Source organism: Lipophrys pholis, assembly GCF_963383615.2.
Source record: "Lipophrys pholis genome assembly, chromosome: 9".
Taxonomy (NCBI): domain Eukaryota; kingdom Metazoa; phylum Chordata; class Actinopteri; order Blenniiformes; family Blenniidae; genus Lipophrys; species Lipophrys pholis.
Window position 1 is genome coordinate 16338794 of NC_137639.1, and position 24068 is coordinate 16362861.

The 24068-nt window shown below is 40.2% G+C and overlaps 2 protein-coding genes across 3 annotated transcripts in view; one reads left to right on the forward strand and one right to left on the reverse strand.

Annotated features, from left to right (window-relative positions):
- The window catches only part of dnah5 (dynein, axonemal, heavy chain 5), a gene marked incomplete at both ends in the record, with an annotated part of 85042 nt that extends 64496 nt beyond the window's left edge, over positions 1-20546 (forward strand). Inside the window, 15 exons of the mRNA XM_080472301.1 lie at positions 1090-1194; positions 1286-1424; positions 1737-1851; positions 3083-3273; positions 4111-4232; positions 6636-6785; positions 7575-7820; positions 7959-8178; positions 9291-9496; positions 11847-12050; positions 14825-15040; positions 16013-16225; positions 17048-17200; positions 19476-19707; positions 20395-20546. Coding sequence (XP_080328427.1) covers positions 1090-1194; positions 1286-1424; positions 1737-1851; positions 3083-3273; positions 4111-4232; positions 6636-6785; positions 7575-7820; positions 7959-8178; positions 9291-9496; positions 11847-12050; positions 14825-15040; positions 16013-16225; positions 17048-17200; positions 19476-19707; positions 20395-20546 — 2664 coding nt within the window. The remainder of the gene's footprint in view (positions 1-1089; positions 1195-1285; positions 1425-1736; positions 1852-3082; positions 3274-4110; positions 4233-6635; positions 6786-7574; positions 7821-7958; positions 8179-9290; positions 9497-11846; positions 12051-14824; positions 15041-16012; positions 16226-17047; positions 17201-19475; positions 19708-20394) is intronic.
- A 1290-nt stretch (positions 20547-21836) lies between these two features.
- Positions 21837-24068, reverse strand: part of adcy2a (adenylate cyclase 2a) — a 58938-nt gene continuing 56706 nt past the window's right edge. For both annotated transcript variants that reach the window (XM_080472429.1, XM_080472428.1), the window contains exon 25: positions 21837-23101. In XM_080472429.1, the coding sequence (XP_080328555.1) occupies positions 22949-23101 (153 nt within the window). In that variant the 3' untranslated portion in view covers positions 21837-22948. The remainder of the gene's footprint in view (positions 23102-24068) is intronic.

The following is a 24068-nucleotide window of genomic DNA, read 5'->3' on the forward strand; positions in this document are numbered from 1 at the left end:
ACACACACACACACACACACACACACACACACACACACACACACACACACACACACACACACACACACACACACACACACACACACACACACACAGTGTCAGGGACTTGAGTCATTTATACTGGGACACAAGTGAGTGTATTATAAATGCACCAATGCAGAGGACTCATTGATTGTCACTCTGAAAAGACTGGTCCTGCTGCAGAAAAGCAATTTTCTTGCCAGTAATGATTCATCACGAAATGAAAGATTTATGCTTGATGAGAAAAATGGCTTCTTATCCGTGTACTAAATATGGATTTAATCATTTCAGAGCTGAAGCAAAAAATGGTTCTTGTCTCTGCTGCTCACGTTATTCTCACCATCTCAACGCTGTCGATTCTTTTATGCCAGTGTTGCGCTGTTGCATCTTCTATGTACAACGTCATCTGCAGTGTGACTTTAATTGCTGTTGCTTTCCAAATAATGTGTCTGGAGTCGAGCCAATGAGATACATATTTATGTATCAAAAACAATATGTCATATTTTATGACATATTTTATGTCATACAAGCCAGGCTGGTTTTTAGGCGAGAGGACTTTTAGTCTGTAACTGCAGTGGCAGTTGTTTAAAAACAAGAGGGACAGGTGGAAACCTCTGCCACAACACACACACACACACACACTTTTACTGGAAATTCAAAGTCACCATTTTAACTTTAAATAAAGTTTTTTGACTGTGGGAAGAATTAGGGAAAACCCATGTAAAGGAAGAACATGTAAACTCCACACAGAGAGGCCCCGAAGCCTACTTGGAAATAATTATCGACCTTCTCACTATGTGGAAGTCTACACACAGTAATTTAGTGAATTCACTTGTCATCTATGTTATTTAGATATACCTTCTTGAGGTAGAAATGAAAGTTAGTTCAAAAGGGTTATTTACATCACTTTCACTCTGAGGCTTAATGTCAATGTGCAGTAGCTCATTCAGGTTGCTGGTGAAATGCCTGTTCACAAGGCGTCCAAACTTTTCAAACGTAGTAATCTTTACACTTTCCCTGTATAGTCTCAAACATGTTTGTGCATTTTTCGTCTTTTTGTGACACTAGGAACTGGAGAAGGAGAGGACAGACCTCTTGGAAGACGTGACGTCTAACAAGAGAAAGATGAAGGAATTAGAAGACAACCTCCTTTACCGACTGACCAGCACACAGGCAAGGCGTCGCGTCGTAATCTGAAATTGAATGATGAATACTGCTACCAACTATTATGTCATCAAGAATGTCTTTTATTCTTTTTTTTTAGGGTTCCCTGGTGGACGATGAGAGTTTGATTCTTGTTCTTAGCAACACAAAGCGCACAGCTGAAGAGGTCACTCAGAAGCTACAGATTGCTGCTGAGACGGAGATCCAGATTAATGCTGCCAGAGAGGAGTACCGACCAGGCACGTTGCCCAGTCTTCTTCTCGCAAGTCACAATTTAACGGTTGTTTTTTACTGTAAGTCAGCCAGGCTGTAGTCCGGCCTCAGTGACTGGTGTTCGTAGGTGCGGATCCTGCAAGTCTTTGTTAATTTATCTTTCGACTGACATTTTGATTCACTTTGTCTCATCAGTTTTATACCGTGAAGGCAAAGTGCTTAAAAAACAATTGTATGAAGTCAGAGTCAAATATCTCCTTGTAACTGTATTCCAAATGTTTTTCTTTAAAGTTTTATCTTATTAGTTTGTGCCTTTGAGTGTATTTGTGTCTTTTCAGTGGCTACCAGGGGCAGCATTCTGTATTTCCTCATCACAGAGATGAGCATGGTGAACATCATGTACCAGACGTCTCTTCGGCAATTTCTGGGAATTTTTGACCTTTCTCTCGCCCGGTAAGTATGTTTTGCACTGTAATTCCTTGGGTTTGCCTTTTCAAATGCATTTGTGTTGTTTAAAACTATTGTCATGAAGTAAGCGAGTGATTCTTTGCAGCTTTCGCTGATGTTGATTTTCACATTGTGATTTTCAAGTTTCCACAGGGAGCTATTTTTAGATCTCACATTTGCCAGGTGTCTTTTTTTTCTCTTTCAATGCAGACATCCATAATGCTATATTAAAGTTCTATCACAAAAGAGAGGAAGGAGGCTTTTGCACTGATTATCAGTAAAGTTTTGATTTGACACTGCTGAACGACACCATCTCAAGTGTGATATTGGTTTAACAGAGCAGTTGGACATAGACTGAATGATTAATGTACCTTCACTTTTATATTTCAATCGACAGTCGTCTGCCATCATAAGTAGTGACGCCTATAAAACACGGTATTTCTATTTCCTCAAAAATCTGAAAATAGAAGCACATTTCTGTGACGCCACTGAGCCAGAGCTGGTATTGGCATCGAGTTGTGAGGTGGATTCATAAAGCCGTATAGTGTCCTCGTGCTGTTACTTATTAAATATCTCTTGTCCAATAAGTTTCGTCTGTCAGAACTATTGTTGTTCTGGTGACATAAGGATTTTCAAACACATATGATATTACAGAAGAATTCAACAGTTTTGAAGCGAGGTGGGCTGTGGGCCTCACAATCATCTGTTTGTTTGGTTCTCATTTTCACATAGTAACTACAGCGGAGAAGACATGTGGCCATGTGTGTTTTCCCCCCGATTGTAGAATGTGTGAAAGAGCTGTTTTAAAGAATATGACAAAATAACATGGAAGTCAATTGCATATAATTGCATAAATCCTTGTTTATATTATTTTATTGTTTCAAGTTAAGCTTTTAATTATAATGACATTGTCATCATTACACCCTTAGACAAATAATTTGTGCAAATTGATTCCTGATTTAGAAAAGGAAAAAAAAAACCTTCCCCAGTTCATTTGATCAATATCAATCATCCATCAAAGAAGTCTGAGGAAAGAAAAGGGAGCAGCCACTTATTATATTAGACACTTTCTATAATTTTGCGTGAAATGTGTTCATTTGGACTGACTTGCTACTCATTAAATAGTTCTCAAAGTAAAGCTACTTTTTGTTGTCAGAAACCATTTTGTTTATATATTTTCCGACACTGCAAAAGCTACTAAAATGATCAAACTTGAACTGTTTGTACGCACAAACAGGTCCTCCAGAAGTCCCATTGCGAGCAAACGGAGTGCCAACATCATAGAGTTTATGACCTTTGAGGTGTATAAATACGCAGCGCGGGGCCTGTTTGAAGAGCACAAGTTCCTTTTCACCATGCTGCTAACGCTCAAGATTGACATGCAGAGCAACAGGGTGAAGCATGAGGAGTTTCTCACACTCATTAAAGGTAGGACGTTAACGTTGACCCTGTGTTCCTCATGATTGTACATGTCTTGATGACCTCTATACAGTATAGTGAAGGCGAACGCAAATACAATACTACACTATACAAAAACAATAACAAAATGTATACTGGGCCTTTAAGAAATTTAAAAAAGTTAATAAGCTGTTAGAACAAAATCGGACAACTTCACATTACAAGTTTGCATTCACAGAGGAGTGGCAGCCATGTAAGGCAACTAATATATTTGAATTTCACACATCAGCCAGCTCAGGACATGTATTGGCATATATGTTAGAACTCTCACTGCAGTGAAACATCAACCTAAAATCAAGAGTGTTAAGCGATCTGCCATCTCTCACCAGCAAACAGCCTCCAGGCTTGTTGATGAAATTAGACTGAAATCCCCATCTGTTTTCAGCTTGTTTTTATAAAAAAAACTGCTTTCATTATTTACTTTGAGTAGATTTCTTTCAAAGCTCATCAAATGAGTCAAACACATTTTGAACATATTGGCAATGCAACAGTTCACTGAATCAGAGATATGGAGTGCTCCTCACTGCAAGGATAAAAGCCAGCAATGGCAACAAGCAGAGCCCGAAGAGAGACAGTCTGCTACGTGCATGCAGCTTCACCATCTGTCAGCACAGAGCTGCTTAACATGAAATCACAATTCTATAAGATTAGTTGTATTTTCCAAGATTTTTTTTTCATGATTGCATATGTGTCTGACATTATTGATCATATCAATTCTGGCATTTCAAAGTATTTATATATATCCTTTTGAGTTGGATGTTTTCCATGTGGTGAGTATGCCCATGTTCATGCATCTGTGTCTTTCAGGAGGTGCTTCACTGGACCTGAAGGCTTGCCCCCAGAAACCAGCTAAATGGATCCTCGATATGACCTGGCTCAACCTTGTAGAGCTCAGCAAACTGTGGCAGTTCTCTGATATACTGGATCAGGTACTGCGCAAACACACACACACACACACACACACACACACACACACACACACACACACACACACACACACACACACACACACACACACACACACACACACACACACACACACACACACACACACACACACACACACACACACACACACACACACCCCTCTGGTCTCAAGGTGCTTATTAAATATTTTCACAGCTCTCCTTTGCTCTACTAAGCATGTCAATATCGGTCTCATCATGGCTCATTTCTCACCTATCTTCTACAGGCACACACACACACACACACACACACACACACACACACACACACACACACACACACACACACACACACACACACACACACACACACACACACACACACACACACACACACACACACACACACACACACACACACACACACACACACACACAATGATGGACTGTTCCTCATATTTGCATACACTCGTCTTTGTGGGTGACTGACAGCCTTGTGGCTCCCATGCAGGAAAAAAAAAAACTCAACGTTGTGTGAAATGAGTTTAGTTTCGAGAAACTTCCAATGAAGTTCCACTGAGCTTATGCACACATAAAGGTACAAACACACATAAAGGTACAAACACACATAACCTCAGCATATATGTGTGATTGCTTGTATGTGTGTATATTTGTTCCATTTTTTTTTCAATAGAACTGTGACAAGCTCTATTTTGTAAACACCTATCTTTAATTCAGTAAGTCACTAAACTCCTTGTCAAGTGACAGCTTTGAATTGGGTAACTATTTTCTATTTAGATTGTTGCAAAAAATAATACCTATGATGGACAAAAGTTTAAAATATCTTTATAATTTGGGGGGGAGGGGGTTGTAACGTGGAAGGCCCTGTCCCCCAGCTTTGTTTTGGGCGGACGGAGGCGGTTACTGTCTGTACTGTGGAGCGGTCTGCTGGTGGTGTTGGGGGTTAGGAGCTCTGTGAGCCATGGTGGGGCAGTACCATGGAGGCATTATTGAGTGAGGAGACATATTTTGTAGTCGATTTGTTGTTTGATGGGGAGCCAGTGTAGGGAACAGAGGATGTGCTCATATTTATGCACCCTCATCAGGACCCTGGCAGCGCTGTTCTGAATGTCGGAGACTCCTGCTGGGGATCCCGATGAGGAGTATGTTGCAGTAGTCGAACCCGGAGGAGATAAAGGCGTGGACCAGCTTTTTTGCGTCGGCAAGGGAGAGGAAGGGGCGGAGTTTTGAGATGTTGCAAAAGTGAAAGAATGAGATCTTGTAGAGGTGTTGGATGTGGGCATCAAAGGAAAGTTGAAGGTCAAATTTAACCCCCAGATTTGTGACAGATTTGGATAGTTGTGTGTATTGACCAAGGATGGATATGGCAGCAATAGGAGAAGACTGAATTTGGTGGTGAGTGCCAATAAGGATGGCCTCAGTTTTGGAGCTGTTTAGCTGGAGAAAGTTCTCAGTCATCGACACCTTTATCTCCTCCAGGCACAGAGCTATGGAGGGTGGTGTAGCTGTTGGAGAGAAGGGGTCAGTCTGAATGTATAGCTGTGTGTCATCAGCGGAACTGTGGAAGGAGATGCCAAGTGGGAAGGAGACTACAAGTCCCAAACTCAAAATATGACAAATACAGCAGAGTAGTAATGGACAAATCTCATGACCCACCAGCTCTTGTACTGGTTATTCTTCTGGTTATACAGTTTGATTTTGTTTTCCTCACCTGGTTCACTGTGTGCTTTTAAACGTAGAAATAAATTGTCCATGTGACGTGACTTTATATTGGCACACGCTGCGATGTTGCACCTTCACCTAACACTTTGGAGACACGTTGTGTTTTAATGGAGTTAACACAAAAATCTCTTGTATCAGTGTAGAAACTCATGTGACACTTTGAAAATCAGAAGATTCTACTACAACCTGATACATGTCAATAAGTGGTTATCGTACATATACTGTATCATCCGCCTCTTGTTGTCCAGTTCTGTTGGGTATTACTAAACTATTTTTCAGCCTGTCTTTTTAAGAAAAACATCATAGGAGAAAATTGGTCATCATCAACACCCAAACATGTTGTGCAGGTACAGACAGGCGCATGGTCATTATGGTTTTTATGCATATTAGGACAATTTGGACAATTTGTGGCTGGCATCTAGCGGAGTACAGACTGAATACATTTTAATATTTAAGAATAACGGAGGGTACATTTGTTCCTTGCCTTTTCATTTCAGCTTCTAATGAATCCATTTCGATACCATCAGTGTGTCTTTATTTGAATAACTTTCTTTCTTCTAGTTATATGTACTTGTGTTATCAATGATTCCATCTAGATTTGGTGTAATGGGATGCAATTAAAGTTGCTTATTTGTGTTTTGTTCGTATTTGCTGTGACTAGGATATTTGTACATTTCTTCTCAGATAAGTCGTAATGAGAAGCAGTGGAAATCCTGGTTCGATAAGGAGGCCCCGGAGGAGGAGGTGATCCCAAACGGTTATGATCAGACCCTGGACTGTTTCAGACGGCTGCTCCTCATACGCTGCTGGTGTCCCGACAGGACTATCGCACAGGTTACAGTAGATGCATTGCTATTTGGGTCCACATACTAGGATATCGTTGCTTCTCTAAGCAGCTTCTACACACTACATTTAGACTTTTTCTTTCAGTTGTATCAACTTTCTAAATAAGTAAATATGTCATAGTGTGGTCAAATTTATTCAGCACTATTTTCCAAGTTGCAAAGAAAATTTACTTTTGATGTCGGAACCTTGAGGTCATCACATGAATAAACAGTCATTAAAATGACTTGTTAATACAGCTGACACCATTATGACTTAAGATTACAAGCTCTGATACACCTGGATTGCCCTATTTCAGTGCAGACTCCTTTTGACTGTATGTAGAGAAAGATGTGTAAAGGTGAGACGAGAACCAAAAACAATTAATAACTCTGAATGTAGTCATTTATTGTATTATCTCATCTGTTATCCAAAAGTTCTCTATCAACTAAATTGTGGCACAGATTCAGGGAAATAAATTCCACCCAAAATTACTGTTACTAATTATTTACAATGGCAAATGGATAGTTCTGGTACAAACAAGCCCAGAGTGGGAGTTATTTTGCTGCTTTTGCAATGTAGCAGTTTACTTCGTCTGACCTCAGTTTTTGCTGTTGGCCGAACAGTAAGCCAGTTAAGAAAAATACCTTTGAAGGGTTCATTCAGGCACAAGCCTTTTAGAAAGTGAAGTTATTTAATTTTTTTTTGTGTGTGTGTCTCCCGGTGTTTGAGGATTTTGTAAGACAAAACAGTAAACAATCACTGCTACCTTTCTCAGTTTTATTTATGTTTTTCCTCCAGGCCCGTAAATACATAATGGATGCAATGGGAGACAAGTACACTGAAGGGGTTATTCTTGACCTGGAGAAGATGTGGGAGGAATCAGACCCAAGAACACCTCTCATCTGCTTCCTTTCAATGGGTTCGGATCCAACAGATTCCATTATTGCACTGGGGAAGAAACTTAAGATTGAGACCCGATATGTCTCCATGGGACAAGGACAAGAGGTTCATGCTCGCAAGCTCTTGCAGCAGACCATGGCTAATGTGAGTCCAAAAAAAGCTCTTTGTGTCCCATTTAATGCAGCAGCAGAAACAGTGCATTTGAGGTGACATTTCTGGAGAGCCTCAACTCATGTCTTTAATGTTCTTGACATGGTTGAAAATCTTGAATATTATCCTCAGGGTGGCTGGGCCTTACTGCAGAATTGCCATCTGGGTCTAGATTTCATGGATGAGTTAATGGACACAGTGACGGAGACCGACTTTGTCAACGACACTTTCCGTCTTTGGATGACCACCGAGGCCCACAGACACTTCCCCATCACACTTCTGCAGATGTCCATCAAGTTTACCAATGAACCACCACAAGGCCTCAAGGCAGGCCTGAAAAGGACCTATGTCGGTAGGATCTGGTTTCCACAAAGTACTATATCCCGCAATCAGTGGCTCATTGTTCCTCATCGATTATTTCACCAAATGAGATGACACTGCTGAGGTTACACCAGGAATTGAAATTCAGACTTTCTATCCTGAATCAATATGGTGTTTTAGCCTTGTTAAGCGTGTCACAGATTGATTTTGATCTTATCACACTGAGTGAATTGGATAGTGAGGCTTTAAGTGAGAGAGAGGAGATTTACAAAAAAAAATAAAGAAATAAAAAGATGACAGAAATATATCCATTTTTTTTTTTTTTTTTTACTTCAGAATATAACAGAAGAAAACGTATGATTGCACATAGAGACCATGTAAAATTTACACAGAAAGTTTACACAGAAAGTTTACACAGAAAAGCCTCTCTAGTTCAGATTCAAAATAGGGTTACTGTTGCCTCGAGACAAGAGATCTAACCACTAAACCACTGTGACTAATGATGTGCCTTATTGTGATTGCTTTGTATTAACTGCACATACTGCTAATTTATAGCTACAGATACATAGTGAAACCTTCAATCCTATACTGTTGTGGGGGAAAGCATGCAGATTAAAACAATCGAGCAAGAACACCTGTTTGTTGTTTAATTCATTGTTACACCCAAGTACCTTGAGGAAAGGTTCTGAAATTTTTAAGCAAGCTGAAACTTGAGTTTGAGTATTCAAATTTTAAGGAAACAGAGGCATATTTAATATGCATGAAGCAGCTGCCGTCTCCTCACTCATATGGAAATACAAGAGAGTCTCGAGGGGCAACTGAAAGTCTCTGTGCATTCTTATCTCCAAGCTCTTGTATCCGAACCACAATTAGCAACTGCATTTGTCTGCTGCTTTCACCATAATCAGTTTTTATTTATTTTTTCCATTAGAGATATAGGATTGTCACTGCAAAGGGATTTTACCGTGGGATTTGCTCCCCATGTAATAATGTTACCATGACTTGCTTTCGTGGCTGCTGTGTTTAAATATCTAACTATTTATGGCTGTAATACTTTCGGCTGTAGTTTCGAATGGTAATCTCAGCAGACAACTCTCTTGTCTTACTAACTCCCTGTGTATTCTTCAATATGTCCCTCACCAGGTATAAACCAGGACCTTCTGGATGTCAGTAACATGGTACCATGGAAGCCAATGCTGTATGGAGTAGCATTTCTTCATAGTACAGTACAGGAGAGGAGGAAATATGGCCCTTTGGGATGGAACATCCCCTATGAGTTTAACCAGGCTGACTTTAATGCCACTGTCCAATTCGTTCAGAACCACCTGGATGACATGGACATCAAAAAAGTAGGTGAACACTTCCAATGTTAATTAATAAATTGCCTTGCATACCTATGTTAGCCTTCAGCAGTGTTTCTCCATCTTGGTTCTCCGTTAATAGTAATGGGAGAATGTGTGTTGTACAGCAGGTTGGGTTTCTTTTTTGTCTCTTCATCACAGTCTTCCAACTCTCCATTTATAAATTAAAACAAAACTGTGTTCTCTTACATTCTATGTAGTGAATAATTGTTAGTTTACAAAATAAATGAGGATATAGCTATTAACCAAAAGGTACTGATTGAGGAACTGAACATTTTGCACCTCACTTTTTTTTTTTACTAAATACATCATCATGAATGCACTCCCTCCCAGTGAGGCACTGATTCTGTGAAATGTCTACAATGTTTATAAACTAGAAAATGTACATCACACGCAACTCTCACTGGTGATTACTAGTAGCATGATAGGACTTTTATTTTGAAGGATTTGGGGGCTTTAATTTTGAAAGCCAGCTAGATTATCTAGCCTAGATTAGGTGTGTGTGTGTGTGTGTGTGTGTGTGTGTGTGTGTGTGTGTGTGTGTGTGTGTGTGTGTGTGTGTGTGTGTGTGTGTGTGTGTGTGTGTGTGTGTGTGTGTGTGTGTGTGTGTGTGTGTGTGTGTGTGTGTGTGTTTGCCAAGGAAACAAGGTGCCGCTGACGGAGAGTTGATGCGAGAGCAACTGCCACAGTTAGAAAGCAGGACTCCAATGGAATAGGAGGGCTTGAACAAATAATCATGCTTTGAGAACCATGAGACCGCTCTGAAAAAATGTTGAACTGTAAACATCAGAGGCATTATTGTCAGCTTCTCATGTCTGTAGGATCTTCCATTTTGGACCAAACAGTTGACACAAGAGTCTTCACTTTTGGATTCCAGCGAAAAAATGTCTCCCAAAAATATATGGGAGTACATGGGAAGAAATCTGACACTTGCTGCAAACAAATGCATCTTTTTTGAGTGAACCATTCGTGTTACAGACAAAAGTGGCCCCTGATTAGAAGCACAAGGCCTGTAGCGATGTTTTGATGTATAATATGATAAGATTGACTGAGAAATGTGGCCTCGAGGACGGGAGAGACAGACTTTTTTTTTTTTTTTTTTTTTTTAGTTTTAGTAGAAACCCTTTCCCATTAATTGTCACTCCTCTCTACTCCCACTGTAAAGTCTAAGAACAGCTGAAAACATTATCAAACAAAGGCTCACAGCTGAAAACTGGAAGAAGATAGGAAAAAGCTCACAACTGAATAGAGGACGGATCAGTAACATTTAATGGGAAAGGATAGTGATCTTTGTGCCTTCGCTTTTAAAGAAGCAGGCACAAGAACTAGAAAAAGGTTGTATTTCCTGAAAAAAGCTAAACTGTTCTTCTTTTTTGGGGTTTAACGGCAGTTTCCATCCATCTTCATTGTTTCCCACAGCTCTCTTTGTCCCTGATGACTGTTTCCCTCTCTCTCTTATCAGAAGCTTTGTCATCCCTGATGACTATTTCATTGCCATTGCAATTGAATTTGTATAGTTGTTCCTTTGATAAAGAATGTGTCCTTCTTGTACTCATCAGGAGACCTTTCTCCCACTGTCAAAAAAAGTAACCAAGTAGCTTTTACTTCGAGTACATTTTACATGACCTGCTTTTTACTTTTACTTGAGTTAATTTTTAGACTAGTACGTTTACTTGTACTTGAGTACAATTTTATCAAAGCAATTGCAGTTCACTTGAGTAGAATATTTTAGTACTCTTTCCACCTCTGTATAGCGCATGTTAGCATTTTAGCTTGTTCATATAGCACACATTAATATGTGAATAAGCTAAAACGCTTATTCAACTGTCACTTTAGCTCAGCCCTTCCACTCCGGTTTGAAGTCCAAAAACTACTGAAGACGTTATCAAACTTAAAGGTTCACAGCTTAAAACTGGTAGAAGATAGGAAAAGGATGTTTTTACCTCTGAATAGAGGACGGATGCAGCAACTTTTAAAGAGTTGAATGACATCCCAAGGTGAAAGTATGGCAAAACCTCATGGCGTTGAAGAGGGAGTTTTCGTTATCAAAAGTCATAGCACACCATGCCTGAATTTTACACATGATTTGATCTGATTTTTGTGTATGTAACAGTGTGGGACTAGGTACGTGCTGAACATCGGGCGGAGGAAGAAGACACCATTGGATAGTAATCTTTGCGCCTCACCTCTTAAAGAGACAGGCACAAGAACTACCTTGTTACAGGTTTAACATGAGAAACTGTAGTCCTCACTGTTCTCTCTTGGAGTCTTCTCTCTGTGCACAAGACATCTACATTACAAGTCTTTGCATCTGTTGTCCTTTATGATATCTTCTCAGGGTGTGTCATGGAACACAGTGCGCTACATGATTGGAGAGATTCAGTACGGTGGTCGTGTGACTGATGACTACGACAAACGCCTCCTCAACACCTTTGCCAAGGTGTGGTTCAGTGAGGATATGTTTGGACCTGCCTTCCACTTCTACAATGGTTACAGCATCCCCAAGTGCTCCAGCGTCGACCAGTATCTAACGTACATTCAGGTCAGTTACTTCTCTGCAGCAGACTATGGTAGACTATGCAGTCTGTATATAGAGAAAAAAAACTAAGGCTTTTGTTTTCATGGAAATACAAGTGACTGAAACCAAAAAGTTCAAACAATAACAGTGTGTAAGTGTGTGAAGACATGACTGCATATCCTGACCTTCTATAGTCTATTGTATAGTGTATCATGAGTGTTTTAATGTTGTGGTCATGTGTTATGAGCTCATTGCTGCATTGTTGTGAACCTAAACGACAACCGTGTTACATAGAGGAAACTGCAGTCCAGGTCAATACAAAACTTGAACTGCTGCAATACAATGTAATAGAAAAATTAAACCTGTGATTGAATTAGACCTTTTAGATAAATGTAATATATGATGATTTTGTTACCTTAAAGTCTCAGAACTTTGAAGATAATGTCCAATAAATATCAATGATATGCCATGGCATGACATTTTGAGTTTGGAAAGTGTCAGTACTGTTTAAAGTTATTCAACTTGGCACAATAGTTTGGGGTAACAGTATTCGCTTACTCAAAGTGAAATGTCAATGTAAAAAAAAACAGATAAATTCAAAGCATCCCTTCTGTGACAATGTACAGGTCAAATGGTTTGATTTATTTGTTATAAGATTGCTTTACTACTTTCGAACATAATCATTTGAGTAATATTGATATACATCTCAGGACTTTAGATTCCTCCACATAACACTGCTGTCACTTTGCCATATAGCGCTAATAACAAATTTTATATATATATTATGAGCATTAACTACAGGTTTTGTAAAGCATTATGAATGTGTTCATGATTCATCTTGCAATAGACCAATAGAGCTCTTCTATAGTGACTGAATAGGTTATCATCAGTGACTTAAAAAAATAAAATCCCACCAGCACTTGAGTAGCAGGAGAGGACACTAATCCTGCCAATAATTTGCTAAGCACCTTGATCTACGCGTAACTAACCCAAGCGCCTCTATTGACTTCCTTTCTAAATGTCATAGCTTGCAATGATCACAAGGGATAACATCCCCTTTGACATCTCCCACTAAAGTATGAGAAATCACTTTGGAAGCACATTTTCTTCCATTTTTAATGTTGTGGGATTTCTGCAGTTTATGTACCACATGCTGTATATCTTTATGTATTTTTGGCTGGCTAAAATAATTTGTCATGCTTGATAGGGGGAAATCAAGCCAAGCAGGCTATTCTATTAGCAAGGGTATAGTTCAGAGATGTATAACAACAGAGAGCCCCAAGACTTGGGTTTATAGATATTTTAAAGTCATCCTCCACATTGCAATGTTAAGTGTTTTCCTTCACAGATTATTCACCTCCATTGATGTCTAAATAGTCACGAAGAAAAGCATGATTTGTTTTTTCTTTTATCAACTAACCTAATATCAATCTGCAGCAGATGGGGTTATCTATTTAGGCTAATAACTTGCGATATTGCCGGATTTTAGTTTTTGACAGTTTCTTGCATCCAAAAAAACACAAGTGAAGCGATGAGGTTTGTGAATGAGCTTGACATTCTCTGTTTACGTCGTAAAACCAAACTTCCACATGTGATTTCAAACACAATGCAAGAATTCTCATTTTATTACAGAAAATTTTTATGATTTATGATTGCTCTGTCTGTGCCTAACTGGTGTGACTGTGTGTCTGGAGCGAGTGTGTGTATGCCTGGGGGCAGTTCCTGCGCTTGTTTCATTAAAGCTAGTTTCATTATGATGGATGCTCATCGCTGCCAGGCTCAGCAAGCTTATTCCTCTGTGCTACCTCTCAAATAGAGAATGACAAACACAGCCTTGGAGAACACACACATACAGAAAGGAAACACTCACAGAGAACAGAATTCGACTCAAGCAGAGTGCATGCACACATGAAAATTTGCTAACAGCCCTCTGGTTTTTTTTTTTTCTGTCCGAGGCAGGCGGCCACATTCACCCTTGATCTACAGAGACAAAATGTGTTGCAGAGCACAATACGAGCGTGTGTGCATTCAAATTAAATGCAGACAGACAGGGACAAAGGTAAACTCCCCTACGAGAAAATAAATGACCACAGCGAGGGGCAAAAGCTGATCTGTCCAGTGTTGTGGGACTCAGCTGTGGACCTGGGAACACACTGCCTTGTACACTATAGATGGCTCCTTCCGCCAACACAAGATCCAATGAATGGATTGCTAACAAGTCTCTATGGGCCTAATTTAAACAGCATAGTGATGTAGACACACTGTAAAAGGGTTGGGATATTTCAGGCCAGTGTGGCTCTTGGTTTGATCTTCTCTCTATCTGTTTAGTGTACGTCAGTCATTTTGAGTACCTTTCTACACCAGGGATGTTAACTAATAATGACATAAATGCTACAGCTGCCACATAGGTCAAACATTGGGGATGCAAAGCATTTGGCTTGCTCATGTGATTGGAAGGCATTAGCGGGAATCTATTTTGTGTTGCTCCCACATGATGATTCCCTTCAGTTGACGGTGGCACTACGTGTAACGAAAAAGATTAGATAAGGGAAAAAATCGGCAGTGCAGGGATATACCTGTGTGAAACTTGAGACCACCTGCATAAACAAAGATAATCTAGAGAGGTGTATTAAAAGTGGGTATCGGCAGGTTCAGAGTAAAGCAATAAGCTGCACCTGGGGCTCCTGGGGCTCTCACAGCAGTCATATTAAAAACCCAGGTGGAACACTTTAAGGCCATATCTGTCTAAAGATATTTTTTTATCCAAAGGTTTGACCTCTGTTGTGGCTCTGTCACAGGGTCTTCCTGCCTACGATACTCCAGAGGTGTTTGGCCTTCACCCAAATGCGGACATAACCTTCCAGAGCAAACTGGCTAAAGATGTCCTGGACACCATCCTCAGCATTCAGCCGAAGGACAGCTCATCAGGCGGGGGGGAAACCAGAGAATCTGCAGTGTCCAGGCTTGCTGATGATATGTTGGAGAAACTTCCTGCTGACTACGTACCTTTTGAAGTGAGTGAGCATAGGCGGTGTGTGTGTGTGTGTGCATGCAGACGCCGTGCGCACCCTCAGGGAAGCGTATGCCTCTTGTGAAGCAGCATGTGCACTGTTCCTTTGTTCTTGCTGCTGTGGCGCAGGCAAAGAGGGAGAAAGTGTGATCAGGATGGCGGTCGTAAAAATAGAGCAGAAATAGATAAATGGTGTGAGAATAAATCCGACCCGCTTTTTATTTTTATTTTTTCCCCACTACGAACAGCGAGGTGATGATGTGACTTTCTGAGCTGAGGTGCAAAGCACGTCATGGAAAACTGTCTCTGCATTGCCTAAAAGCATTTTCTTTCTGTCTTTATGTACAATGTATAAAAGGAACTGGAAACAGGGAGCAGGTTTTCCATGTTGACAAGATATTTTAGATTGAGGATTGAGGCATAAAGCACAGAGATACATATAATACTGACGTGGGTGACAGCTCACCATTTCTACAGTTTGTTGGGTTTTTTCTTTCAATTTCTTATACTACGACTCATTTATATATATATATATATATATATATATATATATATATATATATATATATATATATATATATATATATATATATATATATATATATAATTTATATTTCGAATTACTATTTTTTTTCTAGTCCCTATGAATATACAGAGTGTCCGGTGAATATGTACATAGAAATTCATTTTTTGGTTTGTTTTTATATTGTTCCGACATGTCCGAAATAAACTTTTCAAATCAAATTAAATCTGGGTTATATCGTGGCTATATGTATTAATATTGCCATTTTCATTCACTAAAGCCTAGAAAACATATTTTGGCGCCTATGGTTGTAATTATTTCAATCATATGATACAGATATCACAACTTCCTTTGCCTGTTATTCAGTATATCTGTGTAGAACCATGCATCTTGTCTCCATGCATCATTGATCACTTCATTAAAGTTTTATCTCGTCTGATGTAACTAAACCAGGTAAGAGAGCATCTCCAGAAAATGGGACCCTTTGAGCCCATGAACATTTTCCTGCGCCAGGAGATTGATCGGATGCAGAGAGTCCTGGTTCTGGTTCGAAACACCCTGACTGACCTCAAGCTCGCCATTGATGGAACCATCATCATGAGTGAGAATCTGCGAGATGCCCTGGACTGCATGTACGATGCACGCATCCCGGCACGCTGGAAGAAGGTCTGTTTGAAAAATGACCCTGAATTTAAGCATCAACAAAACAGAAACAAATTAAATCAAAAATACACAGACCCCACTCTGAATGTGAAGCTGTTTTTCAGTTTGACAAATACTTAAATGAGTCACGTTGATAGAATTTTTGTTTCTATCAACATGTACTGAAGGGTAATGAAGAATACTAACAAGTCATTTTAGAGAGCCTCAAAGCACAATGATATCTCAGATGAGTGCAGGTATCATTTGTCTGTTGGTATTTATTGTCTTCAGTGTTTATGTTTGTTCCCGATATCTTCAGACAAGTTATGCTCACAAGAGAGGAGCATATCACGATTATCAATCAAAACATTGGTGTTTAGCCCACAGCAACAGGTTCTTGGAGCCTTCATTGAAGTGCTTTTATTTTCAAACTGTATGCACAGTGCACAAATCCATTTCTGTGATGAATGAAAATAGTGAAATTTGCTTTGCTTGAGGAAATGCAGGAATATTAACAGTGATGGAAAGGGAGCAGAAACAAATGACCAAGAAGTGTGACCTGGCATGACTTCTCCCGCTTCTTCCATTTCAGTCGTTCCATTGGCAATCAAGCCGTGCGCTCACAAACATTACATCATTAGTTTAATTCAGGCTTGAATGGCTTCAGTACCATCATCTTTTTTGGATAATTTTTCTCTGTGTGCTGAAGCCTCTTTTTCTTCAGCAACATGACTCGCAGTCTGAATTTGGCCTCCCTTCGTCTTGTAATCTGATCTACCTGGATGACAGTCTTCTGTGTGGTGTTTATTCATGTTGTTGTTTGTGGTTGCTGTTCTTGTTTTTCAGGCATCATGGGCTTCCAGCACCCTGGGCTTCTGGTTCACAGAGTTGCTTGAGCGGAACCGCCAGTTCCAGGCTTGGATCTTTGAAGGGCGGCCCAACTGCTTCTGGATGACAGGCTTCTTCAACCCGCAGGGCTTCCTGACAGCTATGAGACAGGTACACATGGCATCCAGCTACCTCCCTACAGATGGCTCGCAGAGGGAGGGGCAGGCACACGGCCATGCTTGACACACGCAAACAAATACACAAGCATGTGCTCACATGCAAACGCAGCACACGTGCACGCATGCATAATGTGACAGAGGACATGTTTTTCTAGTGAGTCCCATTTAGGTTCATGGAGTCGGAGAGAATTGTATTTATTATTATTTGTGATGCAAATCAATACCTAACTCCCCTTCATCCAAACCATGGCTCTTGCCTCTAATAATAATAACGATACACTTTAAAATATATAGTACACTTGATATATGCCATTTCTTCTTTTTAGATGTAGACATGTTTATCGTCATAGGTCATGGATTCAACCAGGTTTCTCTTAGTTGAGTCTTAATTGAGGAGAGGACTCAATATGCCCGACACCACGGTGGGTGGAAGAAAAGCTCTTTTTTTCTTTTTTTATTAAATGGCAAAACAAAAAATCCAAAAGACCCCCCAAAGAAAATTTCACAAGAGCACCAGAGAAAGAACGGACGTTCACTGGAAAGTCCAAGAACTCAGACAGCCACAGGAATACAGATAAACTGACAACCAGAGCCCACAGAAGATGCCCAATATATACCAAAGCTACCAGGTGAAGACAATCTCACACTCAGGCACAGGTGGAAGAAATCAGGGTGGGGAACAGCGATCTAACATGAGGAGGGGAAGTCAAGGAGCCTGAAATGAAAGACAGAGGCCACGTTCACACATCACACGTATATTTTCCCCTCTATGTTTACAATAAAAAAATATCCTCATTTACACCTGATTGTTTACAAAATCAAACTTTCCTTTACACCTGATCATTCACAAAAAAAATTTATTTACACCTGATTGTTTACAAAATAATCTTCATTTGCACCCGATCTTTTGCAAAAAATGCTTCATTTACACTGTCCCGCAAATACACTTGGTTCAGAGCTGCTATGAGCATGCCAAACCTGTAGGGGGCAGTGCCACGAGAAGCAAGGAGCCATGCTAGCCAATCAGAGTCCTGGAAAAAACCAGACGTCACAAATGGCACAAGTTATTTTCTGTTATTTACGATAAACAAGTGGAGCTCCTCCTAAATGTGGCGTTAAAATAAAAAAACAAATAAAGCACAATGCATTCACTGTTTCTATTTTCATCACAGTGTTCAAACTGGAAATGAATGATGCTTCCGCCGCATATTATAACGTAAATCTCCGTCTCTTTGGATGCAAGCGGAGACATAGAGGTTTTTTTTTTAAATCTCTACTGTGGTCAGAGTTTTCAGAAATCATCGTTTGTGGAGATTCACAGCGTTTATGTGTAAATGAAAGGCCCAAACGAAGCGAAATCTCACCGTTTTTGTTGATACCCGGGTGGCAAGAGTCAGAATGTGAAGAACACAAGAGATGAAACATGACGCAGGACAGTTTCTATGTTCTTCCTTTTCTCATGGTAATCCAGTTTGATCTCATAGCCCACACAGATGAGACTGAAGGCTGACTCTGAATTGCCATGTGAGCGTGTGTGTTGTCTTGCCCAACAAATCTTTTCACATAATAGCGTAATTCTTCTGTAGTGGCAGGTCAATAATAAGTACATGTTTCTAATTCACAGGTTTCTAATACAAATTGAAAATATTTTGGATGCAGTTGTCTGTAAGTAGCTGAGCAGGGATTTATCAGGCTGCTGTTGGTTCCCAAATATATCGACCCTGCCCTACCAAACAGCTTGAATACTGAGGGCTGCACAGCTTTTATCATCCCCTACTGCTGTCACGGACTGAGCTGTTCCCACTGTGTGTCATGTGCTTGAAAAAGATGGCTTGTCTTTTGAAGGTCTGTGGTGTATCTACCGTTGTCATTACTATCCAAGCCCTATTTGTCTAATCATGCCCAATAAGCTTTTGCCTGTTTTTTCTCTCTTCGTAGATGAAAATAAAATTGGTGAAGGGATACAATACTCACATCTCGTGTGTTTATTGTGTCGTGACCCCCCCCCACCACCATCACCACCATCTCCATCTCCCTCTTTCTGTTGCCACAGTATCTTCCAAAGCAATGTCTAAGACGGAGTGCACTTATCTGCCATACACCATTGTACTTATATTACAACCCTTTTATCAAAATTGATTTTTTTTTTTCTGTGTGTGTGGGGAAAGAGTTGCCAAGTGTCATCCCTGTCATTCATGCATGCTGCCGGGTTTGCAGCTCCCACGTTTCTGCCTTAACCCCTCATATTTTTGTACATGCACATCCAGGAGATCACGCGGGCGAACAAAGGCTGGACTTTGGACCGCATGATACTGTGCAACGAGGTGACGAGGTGGATGAAGGATGACATCACCCAACCACCAACAGAGGGAGTGTACGTCTACGGCCTCTACCTGGAGGGAGCGGGCTGGGACCGCCGGAGCTGCAAACTTACTGACTCCAAACCTAAAGTCCTCTTTGAAATGATGCCCGTGATCAGGATGTACGCTGAGAATAGCGGTGAGTTTTATCACTTAAGGACACATCGGGGCGATCGTAATCTCACAATACACTGGCTTTAATCCTGTCTGTTTTTAAAAGGATCTTTCCGTCTCTCTTCCTCAATGTTTGCATCCCACACAGTCACTTGATGGATGTAACATTTAAATGTCAAGCAGACTAAGTGGTATTTATTTTGTCTGGGAATAGATTACCAGCAGTACTTGTTTGTTCTGGATGAGGCCGGACTACAGTATATTCAGACATGCTGTGGATAGACGGCCCTCTATGGACACTTGCAAGCAAGGCTGCTTCAGAAATTAATCGATGATCACATTATGTGTGCAATATGGTTTGTTTACACCACGTCCCCTCCCAGATTTTCCCATAAGAAGGCTGCCCGCTGGGGATGAGTGTGATGCAGAGCACAGGAAGGCACAATAGAGGGATGTTTCTGTATATGAATACTAATTTGATTGATTTTAGAAGATTTTGGCTTTATCAAAACAGCTGTTTTGCTGGGTGTCCATGTGGCATCTCCACACTGATTCAAGTGTTTCACTAACTTTTAGTGGGCTAAATCATGCTACTAAGGCGTTTATTGGGGAGACAGTTTGACCACATATCAGTTTCCGTTAGAAATATCACATTTATGATCATGACTTCAAACTGTCATGGATATTTAAGTGATGCTTTTCTTTGATGCAGGGGTGAAGGATTCCCGACTCTACTCCTGTCCGATCTACAAGAAGCCGATCCGGACAGATGTTAATTACATTGCAGCTGTAGACCTGAAAACGTCCCTTCCTGCAGAGCACTGGATCCTACGGGGTGTGGCGCTTCTCTGTGATGTCAAATAACAGCTACATGTTGACAAACAGTGACTCATACAGACGTTATCACCTTCTAATGAATATCTTGCAAAGTGCTCACAAGGATGTATGTAGGATATACAGCTGTTACCATGGTAACTTCTATTTTAAGTATGATTCTTCATAGATAAAAAAACAAAAACAAAAGCAGATGATTTAACTCATTAAGTCAATTTAGATAATGTGAAGAGGACTGCGAGAAGAAAGACATATTGATGCCTCAAGTGTTGATGTAACTCACTTAAGTGCTGTAAATGTCAGGAGTTAAGGTCAAATGATGGGTTTAGTCTAGTCCAACCATGGCCAAAACTTAGATTCGCGCATTTGGAAATGTCATGTCAGCATTCTTTGTTTCAAAGTCAGAGGACGGAGTCTGCAGAGACAGCCGCACTGTGAAAAGGTCATCTGTAAATGTCCTCACATGCTCGCGTAATTTCAGTATTTCTGGTAGTTTTTGTTTGGTTTTCAGAAGTGAATGCACTCTGTTTGATATCAAGAGAGAGGCCCTCTATTTCTATCACATTTTCAGATTCAAGCTTTTCACCTGAAAGCAACATGGCCACTAATCATGTCATTATCAGTTTCAATGCGCCTCCCCTGGCTGTACTCAATTGGAGTTGGACATGCAAGATTTAATTGAAAATGGACAACACAGCACGAAGAAGACATTACCCAAGCAGTGCTCCTGCATTCAATGATTCAGCCTATTAGTTACTGATGAGTTCAGACATATTGTATCTGATCCTGTGCTCAGCAGAGAGCGCTGGCGAACATCAAGTCAGCGAGCAAAGAGGGCCGATTCTCACTGTGAGGTGCCCATTATATTAAAGTCCGCATTTTAGTCCACTGCTGTGATGCGGCAGTCGAACGCCACCCACTTTATTTAAAGTATTTTCTCCTGCCAATCTAAATGCAGTGCAGTTGAATCGTGTCACTCTACAACACAGCAGCTGAAAAACAACACTCACTAGAACTGAAATACATAGAAATTTTATTTTTATACAAAAAAAACAAAAAAATTAGAGCATCATCAAAACATCAAAACACTTTTGGTAGTATTTTCTTTTCTTACAAAAACCACCGTACCACACACACTCTAAACCTACCCTGTACACAGGTGAAGCCTGGATTTTCCAAAAGAAAATCTTGACACTGAAACCATCTCATCATGTCCTGTATGCAGTATTCCAGCATGACTTTCAGCTGTAGGAGGCAAAGATCTGTGCATCAAACACAATAGATGCTTTGAGAAATATGGAATTTATTTTTTTTTCTTTTCGTAGATTCATAAAGCTATTTGTCTGTCTGCTTTTTCCATAGACGTTGTGAAACTGATTGAATATGCAGTATCATTACAAATCAGGCTGGTAAAAAGTGCTTTGATCAAATGGGGAGGGGATGCAAAATGTTTCATTTAGTTTGTAAATTGGATGTCTGCTGGCTTTCAAAAAAAAAAAAAAAAAGGAAAACATTTTGGGTGTGAGTCCTTCAGCAAAAGTTTGCTATGTTTCAGCATGGTTAACAGGAAATGCCATTTTTCATGTTTTTGTTTGTAAAAACCACAAAATGTTTACTCATCTGGCCCTTGATCTCATGTTGTCATCGTATCACAGAAAATATATTCAAAGATATTCAATAAAACACGCGGACAAGATGTTATAAGTGCAGATTGTTTTGGATAACCTGGCCTTGTATGAAAATCATAATATGTTCATCGGTTGTTTTTCTAATCAATTTCCATTCGTAGTGATAGACCACCTGGTAGATGTCGTGATATACAAATTGTACACCTTGTGGTTTAACTGGGATTTGATACGTGGTTCACTTTCCCTATTTACTCCTATTCGTGCCATCAAATGCTCAACTGGATTTCATCTGGCATCCGAACTGAAACGATTGCTGTGAAGCAAGATCAGTTTTCATGCATTCTACTGAGTCGGGGGTTTCCACGATAAAGTGACCGACACAAACCTCACAGAGCTGACCGTCTGTGTGCTGATGTGGACATATTTGAATTTCTCCTCTTTGACTTTACATACATTTTTACTTCTGACTTTTCCCGTATGGCATTTCTACCTTCAACATTCAAAGATAAGTATGCTTTTTTTTCTCCTTTTTTTTTTGAAGGGGAGATGGGTCGTTACTGCCTATCTGCTGTACATGCTACACTTACATACATAAGTGACAAATTGTATACTACAGCTGTGGCAAAGGTCATCTGCAATGCAACAGTAAACTCAGATTCGTCTCCTCCTTGCAGCCGAAATCTGATTTCTTCACGCCTCATTCTTGGTTTCTGTTGAACCCAGAGTGAGAAGATCAAACCTCTTCCATCTGAGATAAAAGTCTGCTTTTGTGCCAGTACGAATTCAGAATACTCTGAACCAGTGTTACGGCATTACATTCCCCTGGGAGAGCGAGCGAGTCATTTCTGTATGCACAAAGAAGGTCTTGAGCTCTCCTTTGCCTTTGACGTTGATGATGCCTCTGCAGGAGCACATGTAGCCCAGGGTCAGGAGGATCCGACTTGTCTCCTCCGTCACCTGCAGGGAGAACCACATAGGTAACAACAGTTTGGTTTTGTTTCTTTTTTTCTTTTTTTACATTAGATTCCTGTGTGGAAAAGTACTCAGCTCTGTACAAGAGGGAAAAAAAGGCAGTAAATTACAATAATTTCTTTAAATTGAAATGAAATTTAGCAGGCAAAAGCAAAAACTTCAAAATGAACTTAAAAATGTACATTATTTTCTTCAAAGCGTACGTCAGGTGAAGCTAACAATTCTTCTTTCGTTGCTGTCATTTGGGGCTTTAGGAGAAAAAGGTCACTTGTGCTGTCGCTATTTATGCATAAACCACATGCATAAATATGAAGCTATAATACGAGCTGCACAGAGCAGCTTTCAGGGAACAAAGTGTCACATGATGGCGCAAGCTGTATGTATAAACAACACGGGAATCAACCAGGATAAATGAACACTGGCTTTGGGATATCTGTGGAGCATTCCTTCATTCTTTCCTTTGCATACATCTCAAAACATTAACAGGCAATTTCAGAATGCAATTGAGATCTCTGCAGTTGTGCCGCACACCACAAGCAGATGACTCTATCAAATGTGTGCGGGCTGTGAAGCGAAATACAGCCCTCTGAAGACTGAATGAGTTCCACAGCCACATGCCATGCAGGTGAAAAACCATTACATCTTATCAGTGCTCAGACAGGATGTCAATAGAAGATTTGAAGATGTCACATGATGTTAAGATCATGAGATGTCCTTCCTGCCATAAATGGCACATACAGTGGAAAAAAAGAGGTTTATCCTCTATATTTCTTTATTGCAATTTAAAAATGGAACCATTGGAGGAGGCTTTCTACGGTGTGAGATTTTGCTGGAGAATTGATAAAAACATGCTGCCATTGTGTGTCTCCAAAACAAGGCTGTGTACACTTGAGGGTAGAAATGGGAAGAACCCAAAGTTTGATATTTTTTTGTACTGTATTTTCTGACCTAT